General features: G+C 46.5%; 1 protein-coding gene across 6 annotated transcripts in view; it reads left to right on the top strand.

Annotated features, from left to right (window-relative positions):
- The window catches only part of IGHMBP2 (immunoglobulin mu DNA binding protein 2), a 79,135-nt gene extending 68,173 nt beyond the window's left edge, over positions 1-10,962 (top strand). For all 6 annotated transcript variants that reach the window (XM_068119398.2, XM_068119404.2, XM_068119391.2 and 3 more), the window contains one exon: positions 10,198-10,962. In XM_068119398.2, coding sequence (XP_067975499.2) covers positions 10,198-10,392 — 195 coding nt within the window. In that variant the 3' untranslated portion in view covers positions 10,393-10,962. The remainder of the gene's footprint in view (positions 1-10,197) is intronic.
- The last annotated feature ends 1,503 nt before the right edge of the window (positions 10,963-12,465 follow it).

Genomic DNA, 12,465 nt, shown 5'->3' with positions numbered 1-12,465 from the left:
CCCCCTTCCCACGCCTCCTCCCCCCAGGCCCTCTCCCTCCCGCGCTTCTCCCTGCTCTCAGGTGTTGTGTTTGTGTGCTTCCCCTCCTCTCCCCATCTTGTCTTCCGCTCCCTCTTTTTGTATGTTTTGTTTGTCTGGTTGATTTGTTTGTGAAATAAATGTTAGCTCTTTCACGAGCCTCGATTCAGTATACAAAAAAAAAAAAAAAATTCTCATTGAACCGGCAGTGGCCGGGTGAGCGAGAAACGCTGCTGACATTTCACCATCCATGCAGTGGCATACCTTTACCGCCCCCTCCCATCACACCTGATGAAGAACCTCCAGCACTCCAACACTGCCTCCTCTAATTTGGTATCAAGCTAGGCGATGCGCGATTGGCCGTGCTGCTCGGCGGGAATGGCACTGATTGGTTTGGGGGTCATCACTGCTGATTGGGTTGTGAACTCCTTGAGGGCAAGGGGAACTGATGAAAAAGTGTTTTCGTTTTGCTGCACAGTCCTCGTCCTGCCCTGATGTGCTGCTGCTGTCGCTGCTGTCAACCTGGGACTTTCTTGCCTGCCTGCTCCTTTCTCTCTCGCCTGGGTTTTTGTTTTTCGGCTTGTTGTGTGTGTGGCACCTTAGTCGGTCCACTTTTCTTCTCTGTTGAGGATCTTGCTTATTAGTCCCCTACATGGAGGGGACCTAGATTTACTTTCCATCTCTGTCTGTCCATCCATCACACCTGTGGTTTTCTGCACTTTCTCCCCTTACCCTTTAACATAGTGAACTTAAACTTAAACATGTACTTGGTACTTTATTATGATAAGTTGCAGAACAAGTTTGAGTTTCAGGGCGTTTCACCAGTTATGCCCTTTTTGGACTCGCAAAATATCACATATTATACATGGGTCAGTTTTCTTTACTTTTACCCCTTAACCTTTAATATTGTCGTGCGGACGCTCTGTAAAAACGGAGCGTCCACGGATAGCAATCGAGCTTTTATGAGGCGTTTCCAATTCAATGGCGGTTGATACGCGAGACGGAATGAACTATGCCGACTTACCTTCACGGCCGCAGGCATCTTCAACCTGAAATCAATAAATCAAACCAAAACGGGGTTTTGAATAGAAAGGGAAAATAATACAAGGGTTTATTCAAAATAAATATCGGGACAGGGAAACGCGACAATTAAAAACGAAATCCTAAATCGGGATCCCGCTCACCTCACTTCACATACAAGCACAGGGGAATGAATTAAGCAAAGAAACTGTTGTGTGTGCGTTTGTGTTGGCTTATCTTTGTGCGTCAGGAATCGTCCAGTCTCAGCACTTCGTCCGAACACAGCTCCGGTTGGCGGGAACCGCTCGGTCGTTGGCACGAACCAGACCCCGACGCGCCCTTGCTCGTGAACGCGGCACTGAAACTGCGGCTCTTCGTTCTTGGGGCTCTGCCGTTTTACGAACACCCCACACGCAGTCTCTCGGTTCGCAACCACAGGTCACGTCCCGCACACCGGCGCTCGCCAACGTCCGACACAAAGCGGGGAGAGTTGATGGCAGAGGAATACGCGAGGGCCAAGCGAGAGAGAGTATCCAACAACGACACAGGAAGGAGATGGACGTCGATGCTGACAGAGGCAAATTGCGACCGCTCACTATGGATCCAGCATGAGAAGGGCCAAAATGTCGGCTCACGGTTCGTGGTCTCCTCCTCCTCTGACGTCACCGCCCTCCCTCGACCAATCCTTCGCAAGGTGGGCATGGCCTCAGCCTGCCTGCCATGGTGTAACACAGCGTGGCCGCTTGCTGGTGCTCTTCCAGTCAGTTTCATAGTCTTGTGGTGGAGGGGGATTTAATGAGTGTGTGCACTAATGGATCTATATAATGTATACGGGGTGTATTGCCATAAGGGACACCGGGATGCTCACAGAGGGAATGACACACAATGGAGTTAGCATATTCCCTAATTCTAGTTACCAAGCCCCGCCCCTCGTGGCGGGGACATGAAGACCGTGCCAATCAGCCTGAGTGAAATGCCAGACTCGTCGGCACTGAGGAGGCTCTCTGAGAATGGCCAGAAAGATGTCCACTTTAACAAGGAAATGATCAGATGAACCAATTGGAGCAGAAGAAGAACAGCGGACATTTGCAGGGATTAACCAAGTCAATAAGAGATTATGTACCGTTGACTGAGATCCCTGTCGGGAAAATGACAGATTGTGTCAGTCCCAATGAGTCACAGATGTCACAGACAGTGAGATGTAAATGGAGTCATCATTGTTTGGTGGACGTGGTCTCTAAACGGTGGTTTATTGTTTGGTGGACGGTACAACACACATATGAACAAAGGTGGGAACGGAGGGGAAGCCGTAGCCAGAGGTACTCCTGGGGGTATGGTGGGGAGACGGCAGTGCAGGGAGAATGAGGAAGAGTTTTTGATAATGATAGCAGATTAAGTCTGGTTTGTCAGAAGCAACCTGTATGGAGAGATCAATCAAGTTTGAGCGAAGGCCCCGGATGTTTGAGGTCCCTACCGTTAAGGAAGAGGAAGGGGGAGCATCGGATACAGGACAGGGGGGGGGGGAGTGGTAGGGTAAGATGAGGGAGAGGAGGGGTGCCCCTTTGGGGGTCTACAGGGGGGCTGCCCCCCAAAATTGCTATTTTCTTTCTTCTCAGAAACTACACACGCAGTTCCGATGAAACTTCACCATAACCTTCACCACCCGTGCTGTACCAAAGTTTGTTCACTGCATTAAAAAAATCTTCCCCTTTGGGAGTCTACTGGGGGTTGCCCCTGTTGCGGAATTTTTAAATAATTTAATATTAGCCTTTAGATGATTTGACAAGACTCGAGAGAATTAAATGTCCACACTCGTCTCAGAAGACGATTAATGATTTAATGACACATGGTAATACTTGATTCACTTTCACCAAAGGTATTTACAGAAAACGCTTCCATTTGAGTTACACATACACGAATAAAACTAAATCACTACGCTACATTCAACACAGATCAACACACTACATTTAATACATTACAACTGAACCAAGAACTCCTCGTTCGTCAGCAGCATGGCTATTTATGGTCAAAGAACAAAGAGGGGGGTCGGGTAAGGTTCAAAAAATATAGCAAGCATTGCGTGAGTCTCCAATCCTCGGCTCAGCTGTTTTCTTTCTTCATAAAATGTAAACAAAGCCTCCTGCTCTTTCTGATAGCGTGCATGGAGACATCGGTTAAGAGAAAAACAGGGTCGGAGAAAGTTCGAATCAGTGAGGATTATACATCATTATAAGTTCTACATATTAAATCTTTTTAATACATATGTGTATATAGGTGTCGTATGAAAAGTCGTATCATATAAAAGTATACTATTTAAGCAATATCAGGCTAACAAAGGACTCTATCTCTCTATTCTTTAATCGAGCTTACTTTGCTGCGTGGTTATAAAACGAGATAGGCATCACAGCTTGAGTTGAATGCCTGCCTTTAATGCGAGCCTAAAGAATTGTTATATATTTCATAGAATGCAGTTAACACCAATTGATATGTATATTCATTAAGTTTACGTATTTTCAATGGCAAGGTCGAGGCTCAGGGAAATCCAATTGATTTATACAAATTACGTACGCAAATTAATTTTCTTCTTCTACACCCCCCAAAATAGGTATTTGCTTTCTTCTCAGAAAATACACATTCAATTCTGATGAAACTTGACCACAACTTTAATCACCCAGGTTGTACCAAAGTTTGTTCCTGGCATTTAAAAAATCGGTGTCTATGGTGGTCTTTGGGGGTTGGGGTATGGGGGGGCTTGCCCCCCAAAAGAGGTATTTTTTTGTTTGTTTAAAGTCTTATGATTATGTTAGTATGATTCTACATACTGCCCTGTCTTCTAGCAACCACTGGAATTGCTTTAAAATACCTTTTGTCAGTGAAGTATACTGTTTATTCTACCAGATGAGCACCAGTGGTATAGCCCCTATGTTTAAATTCTTCATTAGTCTTTTAAATAAATTTGACGGTTAGGTGAAAGTGGGTCTGAGGAGGAAGGAGAAAGGTCGAAGGAGTATGGTGAAAACTAGAATTGTAAGATATCGGCTGGAGAGGGTTGAGATATGAAGGAAGGAGAGAAAAAATGGGTGGGGTGAAACATGTGGTCGTGGTTGCGGTCGGGGGATGGGGAGGCACGAGGAGAAGGAAATGATTAAAAAGATCTTTTTTTAGAGGTTTTTTTTCTTTTTAATTAAGACTTTAAACAAAGGGTAAGATGTTCGGGGAAAGTATGGGATGAAAATAAAGACAAAGAAAAAAGCAATACAGTGAGAGAACAAAAGTAAATAGGCAGCAAACAACCGCCGAGGAGACTGGAAGCCTCATGGGACCAGGCCTCAAACGCGGCACGAACACAACGACTATTACACACAGGTATGCACGATTTACAACCGAGATCTTACTAGAAACGCACAGAAGACACATGCACAGTAAAAACAAAAACAAACAAAAAAAACTACAGTTTTGACAAAAACACAAACGGGAAAAATACTTAACTTTGTTGATGTGGAGAACTTGGAAGAACACTACCTCGCCGGCATAACAGGAAGCGGATTTATTAGTAGGAAATAAATTCTGCAGTTCTAGCACCAGACAAGAGTTCCCCATCACCTCCTATATGGACTGTAAATCTACATGGCTGATATACCTAATCACTTGTCAAAAGTCCACCTGTAGCGGTTACCGCTGGATGTACATAATCGCCTTGCCAGAACATGGCCAGACGCGCCTCTCCCGGGCATGCCCGGACTCACTGTTCCCGGGCACGCCCGAACCTCCCGGGCACGCCCGGTCTCGTCTTTCCAGGGCTCGCCCAGAGCGTCCGGGCATGCCCGCTATCGCCTTTCCAGGGCTCGCCCAGAGCGTCCGGGCATGCCCGGACTCACTGTTCCCGGGCACGCCCGAACCTCCTGGGCACGCCCGGTCTCGTCTTTCCAGGGCTCGCCCAGAGCGTCCGGGCATGCCCGCTATCGCCTTTCCAGTGCTCGCCCAGAGCGCCCGGGCACACCCAGCCTCGACTTGCCAGGCCGCAGCCAAACACGCCCGGGCAGGTCCAGACTCGCCTTTCCAAGGCTCGCCCTTGATACCCGGGCATGCCCGGTATAGCTTTTGCCGGGCAAACTTCCTGACATAAATGTGTATATATATTGTTGCCCGAAAAACGGGCTTGTCAGAATACCTGAGCTGTTTTGTTTCAATAAAGCAACTCGGACGAATTCCGTCTTTGGTCGCGTCAATTCTTTCGACTCGCGTTGGAGCGCAGTTCCTTCACACCAAACAATATGTTGGAAAAACTGAGAACACGCTCTACACATGCTTTAATAACACATGGTCAGAGATCAGCAACTTTCATACCAATCAGGGCAAATCTCTGCCTGACACTACATTTTAATCAACCAGATCACTATATAGACGATATTCAAATCTCTGTCTTACACTGTACATTTTAATCAACCAGATCACTCTGCAGACGATATTCAAATCTCTGCCTTACACTATACATTTTAATCAACCAGATCACTATATAGACAATATTCAAATCTCTGCCTTACACTGTACATTTTAATCAACCAGATCACGATATCTATCTATATATAAAACACAGTTTGTGTGTGTGTGTGTGTGTGTGTGTGTGTGTGTGTGTGTGTGTGTGTGTGTGTGTGTGTGTGTGTGTGTGTGTGTGTGTGTGTGTGTGTGTGTGTGTGTGTAATGTTACCGATGGACTCCTAAACGGAGAGGCTCACGTGCTTGATATTTGGCATAGACATGGCCATTGAGCCTGGGAAGAACATGGCTTACCTAAAAAAAAATTATTTCATAATATTTTTTTACCATATTTTTACCTCAGCGCATTTCAGCGAGGAATATTATACACGGAATCTGAGCCGGTGGCAGAGCAGCGCGCTGATTCGCTCAGAGCGATCACGTGATGTTCCATCCCCGCCGCCAGACCATTGAACATAAAACACAGTTTGTGTGTGTGTAATGTTACCAATAGACTCCTAAACGGAGAGGCTCACGTACTTGATATTTGGCACAGACATGGCCATTGAGCCTGGGAAGGACATGGCCTACCTAAAAATATTTGACGAGATCCATATTTTTTATTCATATTTACCTCAGCGCATTTCAGCGAGGAACATTATACACGGAATCTCAGCATGTGCCAGAGCAGCTCGCTGATTCGCTCAGAGCGATCAAGTGATGTTCCATCCTCGCTGCCAGACCACTGAACGGAAAATATATAGAATGACCATTGCCATTCACACCACATAGGTGGAGATGCAGCTACCGGGCGCCATCTTGGTTGGCACTCGATGCTGGGCGATGGTGATTTCCGTCACACGTTTGCACGTAATTCAGAGCGAAAAGCGATTGCGTTTTTTCACCTTTTGTGTGATCGTGTTTTGTGTCGATTTTGTGCGATATGAATTAAACGTCTTTGAAACAGCTGTGAAACGTCTTTCCACAACCCTTCCGTAACCGATTGGAGCAGTTTATTGCCGCTCAAAATGGCATTTTAACAGTTGTCTGGCTTTTAAAATCTGGGACACGTTCAAAACAAACGAGATCCGCGAAGCGAGTTGGTCGAGTCGTGCTAACCAGGATGGCGACACGGCGGCTACACTTTTCACGGAGTATGAGCGTTCTATATATTTTCAATTCAGTGCGCCAGGCTCGCTCATGTACTTGATTTGTGACATAGACATGGCCATTGGGCCTTCACGGTGTAATTTGTGCGAGGCTTTTGTCCGAGTGAGCTTGAGTCGAGAGGGCGAATGTACGGGTTGAGAATGTACGGGTCTCCCCTTCCCCTGCCCGGCAACGCCGGTACTGGAGGGCGTCACAGGATCGGTGAGTCTCCAAAATCCGCTTTGTGCTGTTGTCGCGAAGATGCTGGACGATGTCGCGATTGTTGTGCTGCTCTCCTACCATGAGAACTGCAACGTCATTGTTGACTGGCCCTCCCCTTCCTCCGCTCCCCCTCCCCCCCTCTCCCTCCCCCTTCCCCCTCTCCCTCACCCCTCTCCCTCCCCTTCCCCCTCCCCCTCTCCCTCCCCCTCTCCCTCCCCTTCCCCCTCCCCCCTCTCCCTCCCCTCCCCTCCCCCTCCATCCTCCCCTCCCCCCTTCATCCTCCCCTTCCCCCCTCCCTCCTCCCCCCCCTCCCCTCCCCCTCATCTCCCCCTCCCGACCCCCTCCCCTCCCCCTCCCCCTCCTCCTTCTCCCTCCCCTCCCCTCCCTCTCCCTCCTCTCCCCTCCCCCCTTTTCCTCCCCCTCCCCTCCCCTCCTCCTCCCCCCCCTCTCCCCTCCCCTCCCCCCTCCCCTCATCCTCCCTTCCCCCTCCCCTCGTCCTCCCTTCCCCCCTCCCCCGTCCTCCCTTCCCCCCTCCCTCTCCCCTCCCCCCTCCGCTCCCCCTCCCTTCCGCCCTCCCCCCTTCCCCTTCCCCCTCCCTCTCCCCCTGCCCCTCCCCCTCCTCGCCTCCCCTCCCCTCTCCCCTCCCCTCTCCCCTCCCCTCTCTCCTCCCCTCTCTCCTCCCCTCCCCCCTCTCCTCCCCTCTCTCCTCCCCTCCCCCCTCTCCTCCCCTCCCCCTCCCCCTCCCCCCTCTTCTCCCCTTCCCCCCCTCCCCTCCCCTTCCCCCTCCCCCCCCCTCCCCCGCCCGGCAATGCCGGGTACTTCTGCTAGTAGACGATATTTAAATCTCTGTCTTACACTGTAGGCCTACATTTTAATCAACCAGATCACTCTGCAGACGATATTCAGATCTCTGCCTTACACTGTACATTTTAATCAACCAGATCACTCTGCAGACAATATTCAAATCTCTGCCATCGAATCAATTACAAATCGACACATAAAAGCCCTCTTGGAGTTTGCAAAAAAGCACCTAAAGGACTCTCAGACTGTGAGAAACAAGATTCTGTGGGCTTTCATGTGTCTTTCACTGAGGAGAGGCTTCCGTCTGGCCACTCTACCATAAAGCCCAGATCGATGGAGTGTTGCAGTGATGGTTGTCCTTCTGGAAGTTTCTCCCATCTCCACACAGGATCTCTGGAGCTCAGCCAGAGTGACCATCGGGTTCTTGGTCACCTCTCTTAGCAAGGCCCTTCTCCCCCGATTGCTCAGTTTTGCCGGGCGGCCAGCTCTAGGAAGAGGCCTGGTTGTTCCAAACTTCTTTAGATCCCTTTAGATCTTTAGACCACTTATATATCATTATAGACCCCTATTGACCTTTTGGAGGACTTAGACCCTTTCGACATGTTAGACCCTTTTGGATGCAAACGACACAAACATCTGTAGAGTCTTCTTGCAATATACAGACTATACTTTCTTTCAGCAAGTAATTAATGCGCAATCTCCAGTCACCCTAAGACCCATAGCTCCTCAGCTGGTTTGAACCCAATAACAGCTTCGGTTGCGTCAATGTTTAGCATTTTTTTGCACCCATTACTTGCGTGATTTCCATTTGGGATCATAGGCTACTGTCATTGAGAATGGGTGGGTACTCAGCTAGGTTGAACATAAATTGCAAATGGGCTCACTGAGTTGGTTCACCAATCAAAACCTAGAAGCACATTGTGATTGTGGTCAAACTTTCAAAGGGTCAAAGGGCAAGGGCACATAACATCATCAATTTTCATGCGATTGACCAAAATTTGAAAAGGGTTTGCATATTGGGTCACTGAAGCCTATTGTTTGAGGTCAAAAGGTCAAAGCTCAAGGTTACATAAAATCATCAATTTTCATCCTAATAACTTGAAATTTGAAAAGATTTGCATATTGGGTGACAGACCTGGGTCACTAAATATCCCATCGATCGATTTTCAGCCTTTTTGACCTTTCAACAGTTTCCATGGCAACAATTTCACCCCATAATAATCAAATGGGTCTTTTGTTAATTTATTATTACCATACCTCAGTAATTTTTTTTTCAAGATGTCCTATTGAAACTTAAACAGGTGTTTGTACATGTGTTGTATTTGTGATGAAAATTTGGTTAATCTAATGTCATTTGACTAAATGTCAAGGTCAATGCAATCCAAAACAAGTAAAACACCTATTGGGCATAAATTATCAAATGTATCGATCAAATTTGTTATGCACAACATTCCATTATGTAAAACGCTTGATGGATCAAATTTTCCATACTACCAAATTGCTGTTTCCATGGCAACTATTGTTTACTTGGATTTTGCAAGTATTGTTCCATGCACACATCTTGTTTTTGTTTTATTTCCATTGAATTTTTCCATCCGTTTTCATAATAAAGTTTATTCTTTTTGTTTGTTCATTGGTGCATTTGTCGTTAAACAACTGCTGATGTATTTGCACTTTCCCTTTGCACTCCCAACATTGATTATACTGGCTGAATTGCCCCTCTACGACAAGTAGTAAAAACACTCGAGTACAGTTCATTGCAAGTTTGATTTATTCATGGAGAGTCGGGTTCGAAATGATCATTCCTCTTTCTCCACGATAAACAGTGACAGCACTGTACATCCAGTCCCCGTGATTTCCATTTGGGAACATAGTCTACTGCTAAGTATTGATGTGACATCCTTTAGTTCTTCTTTCGTTCATGAGTGCCTCTCTTTTGTTTGCTTGGTTTCAAATTCAATTATTTTGTGTGCACATATATCTTTGCAATTGAATTCTCGCTTAACTTTCTCAAAAAAGTAATGTCCTCATTTTAATTTCTGAAATATACGATCACTGGAATTTGGGCTATACACTACATACATGCACGCATACGCCATAGCTCCATTATTGGATGATAATGATGATGATTTATTGAATGACACTAAGCCATTTTGTTTAGCTTTCACACAACATAATGCAATCGAATTAGTGCAAATTACAATTGCAATGTGGCCTCAAAATGCCGTCTGGGGATTTCTCTTGTGTTCAAAGAATAAAGAGAAATATAATCTTTGGTTGCTAAGGAGCGAATCGGATTGGCATTTGCTTTCATCCTCAAAGGGCAGGTGTTCAGGCTACAATATGCTTGTGAAGCCTCTTGCCTCCACGCAAAGGAGATTTAAGCATGCAAAAGGTAATAACTCATTTATTTGATCATCTGGAATTTTTCCTGCAGCAAGTTGTGTTCTGGGTCCACTACTTTGGCATTTGTCCCCTTACTCTCCTCCTCGACTCATCTGTGCCTCTCAGGTCCATGGCTGCGGTGACGAGGCGAAAGCACGTGCACGGCGCAGCACAGTCCGTGGAGGTGTTTTGTATGCTCAGAGTGCTGTCCCAAGCAAGCCGCCAAACTCCACACAGAGAGCTGCTCTTGTTCGAAAGCTAGACAAGAAGATTGAAGACCTCACGAGCCAAAGGCAAGGCAACAAAGGAGCGAAAAAATAATCTGATGCTTTTCAACAGGATTAGAACTGAACGAAAGCCGACGAGTACTTTTCCATTTGTGTGTGCCTCAAAGTGCTGTTGGGTAAAGAAAATACACTTTTCAACATTTGCTTGCATTATCGGAATACTGCATGGAATACTACGAGGAATGAACAGAAATGAGAGGCATGAAAATCGAACTTCCCGCAACACTCACAACCAGTTGGCAAATGGTGACCTCATTAGGACTTTGCCTGTTGCTTTTGTATACCTTTTTGATGGAAAAGCAATGAAGCACATGTTTGAGGTTAGAAAAATGTAATTATTGGAGCACGGAACTCATCTGTGCACTTTATTTACAGGGTTTTTGGATGATTAATTTAAGCAAACCAATGTTGTTCAAACATGCCCTGAAGAATGTCACTCAGTAACAAATGAATCAACAACGGAAATGGTGGTGGCGCGCTGTGGTTTTGTTAAGCAATGGAAATCCTTACTGTAGCAATGGAAACTATTTCCTTATTGTGACTTGTGGATGAAATTGAAAATAAAAGTAATGTCCATAAATTGCAATACAGAGAATCCACTTAAGAGTTTGGGTGCTGTTTTGTTCTGAACGCTCTGGGTTGCTTTTGCTTTTGCGAAACGATGCTTTTGCTGTTTCACTGCTCCTCAGGGTACAAATGATTGAAGAATAATGTGATGCCTTTTTCACCCACGGCACCCGTTGCTTGCATGGCCATAGAATTCTGAGCCAAAAGGAGACTTGCCATTGTGAGGAAGGACAATTAGCAAGTTGAAGGTCATTCAATTTGAACTCTTCTACCCTATTGCCATGGTCGCTTTTTGGAGATTTTTTGGGTCTTCCCTTTTTATTTTCCCTCAATTGGAACAGGCTTATAAATGATGCGTGGGAAATGCTGAAATAGTACGACGTGTTTTTGGATGGATTTTCGATACACCATTCGATCAGCAGAAAATATCGTGTGTGTGTGTGTGTGTGTGTGTGTGTGTGTGTGTGTGTGTGTGCGTGTGTGTGTGCGCGTGCGTGCGTGTGTGTGTGTGTGTGTGTGTGTGTGTGTGTTTTTTTCTTTCTTTTTTGTTTTTTTTTGTATACAAGATCGAGGCTCGTGAAAGAGCCAACATAAATCGCACAAAAAGTCAAACCGACACATAAAACACAAAAAATAAGGGGAGCGGTAGACAAGATGGGGAGAGAGGGAGAAGGACACAAACACAACATTTGAGAGCAGGGACATTGGGAGAAATGTGGGAGGGGGAGGGCTTGGGGGGAGGTGGGAGAGGTATAAAACATATGAACACTGCAAGGACTTCCAGGAAAGAAGTTGGAATTTCCAAAAAAAAAAGAGTATCTGGGGTGAATTAGCGGGGGTAGAAATGATCAAGGTTTTCGATGGGGGAAGATAAGAGATGGTGGTGAACAGCTGTTTTAAAGACCTGGAGGGAGGCGTGGGATTGAAGGGAGTGGGGGAGTTTGTTCCAGAGGCGGGAGAAAAGGGGAATGAAAGAGTGAAGGTGAGCAGAGAGCCTAGATTTTGGAAGTTTAACCATAAGAGGTTTGCAGGCAGATCTTGAGCGACCTGAAGGAATATTGGGAGGACAGAGCACAGAGAGAGCTGGGGGAGCAAGGCCGGAGAGGAGTCGGTAGAAGACAGAAAGACCACCAACCTGCCTGCGGTGAGTGAGTGAAAGGCCCTCGGAGTCAACTTCATCACAAGAGATTCCAATGATTCTGAAAGCTTTGGTTTCAACAGCGTGAAGCCGAGCTAGGTGTGAGGCAGGAGCACCAGCCCAGAGGGGGGAACAGTCTTCCATTGAGCTGCGGATGAAAGCCTTGTATGTGGTGAGGAGCTCAGGTGTGCCAAGGAAGGACTTCGCACGACGGAGGATGCCCAGTTGGCGACTGGCTTTGGTGGCCAGCTTGGAAATGTGGTTTTCCCAAGAAAGATCATGGCAGATAGTGAGACCCAAAAGCTTGAGCGACAGAACTTCTTGGAGAGGATTGTTGAGAAAGTAGATGGGAGGGTTTTCCAGTCAGTCCTTTCGGAGAGACATTGTAAGAGTGTGAGATTT

The sequence above is a fragment of the Myxine glutinosa genome, chromosome 1, assembly GCF_964187855.1.
Source record: "Myxine glutinosa chromosome 1, kmMyxGlut1.1, whole genome shotgun sequence".
Taxonomy (NCBI): Eukaryota; Metazoa; Chordata; class Myxini; order Myxiniformes; family Myxinidae; genus Myxine; species Myxine glutinosa.
The sequence above is the reverse complement of the archived record's forward strand: the minus strand, read 5'-3'. Positions and strand labels throughout refer to the sequence as shown.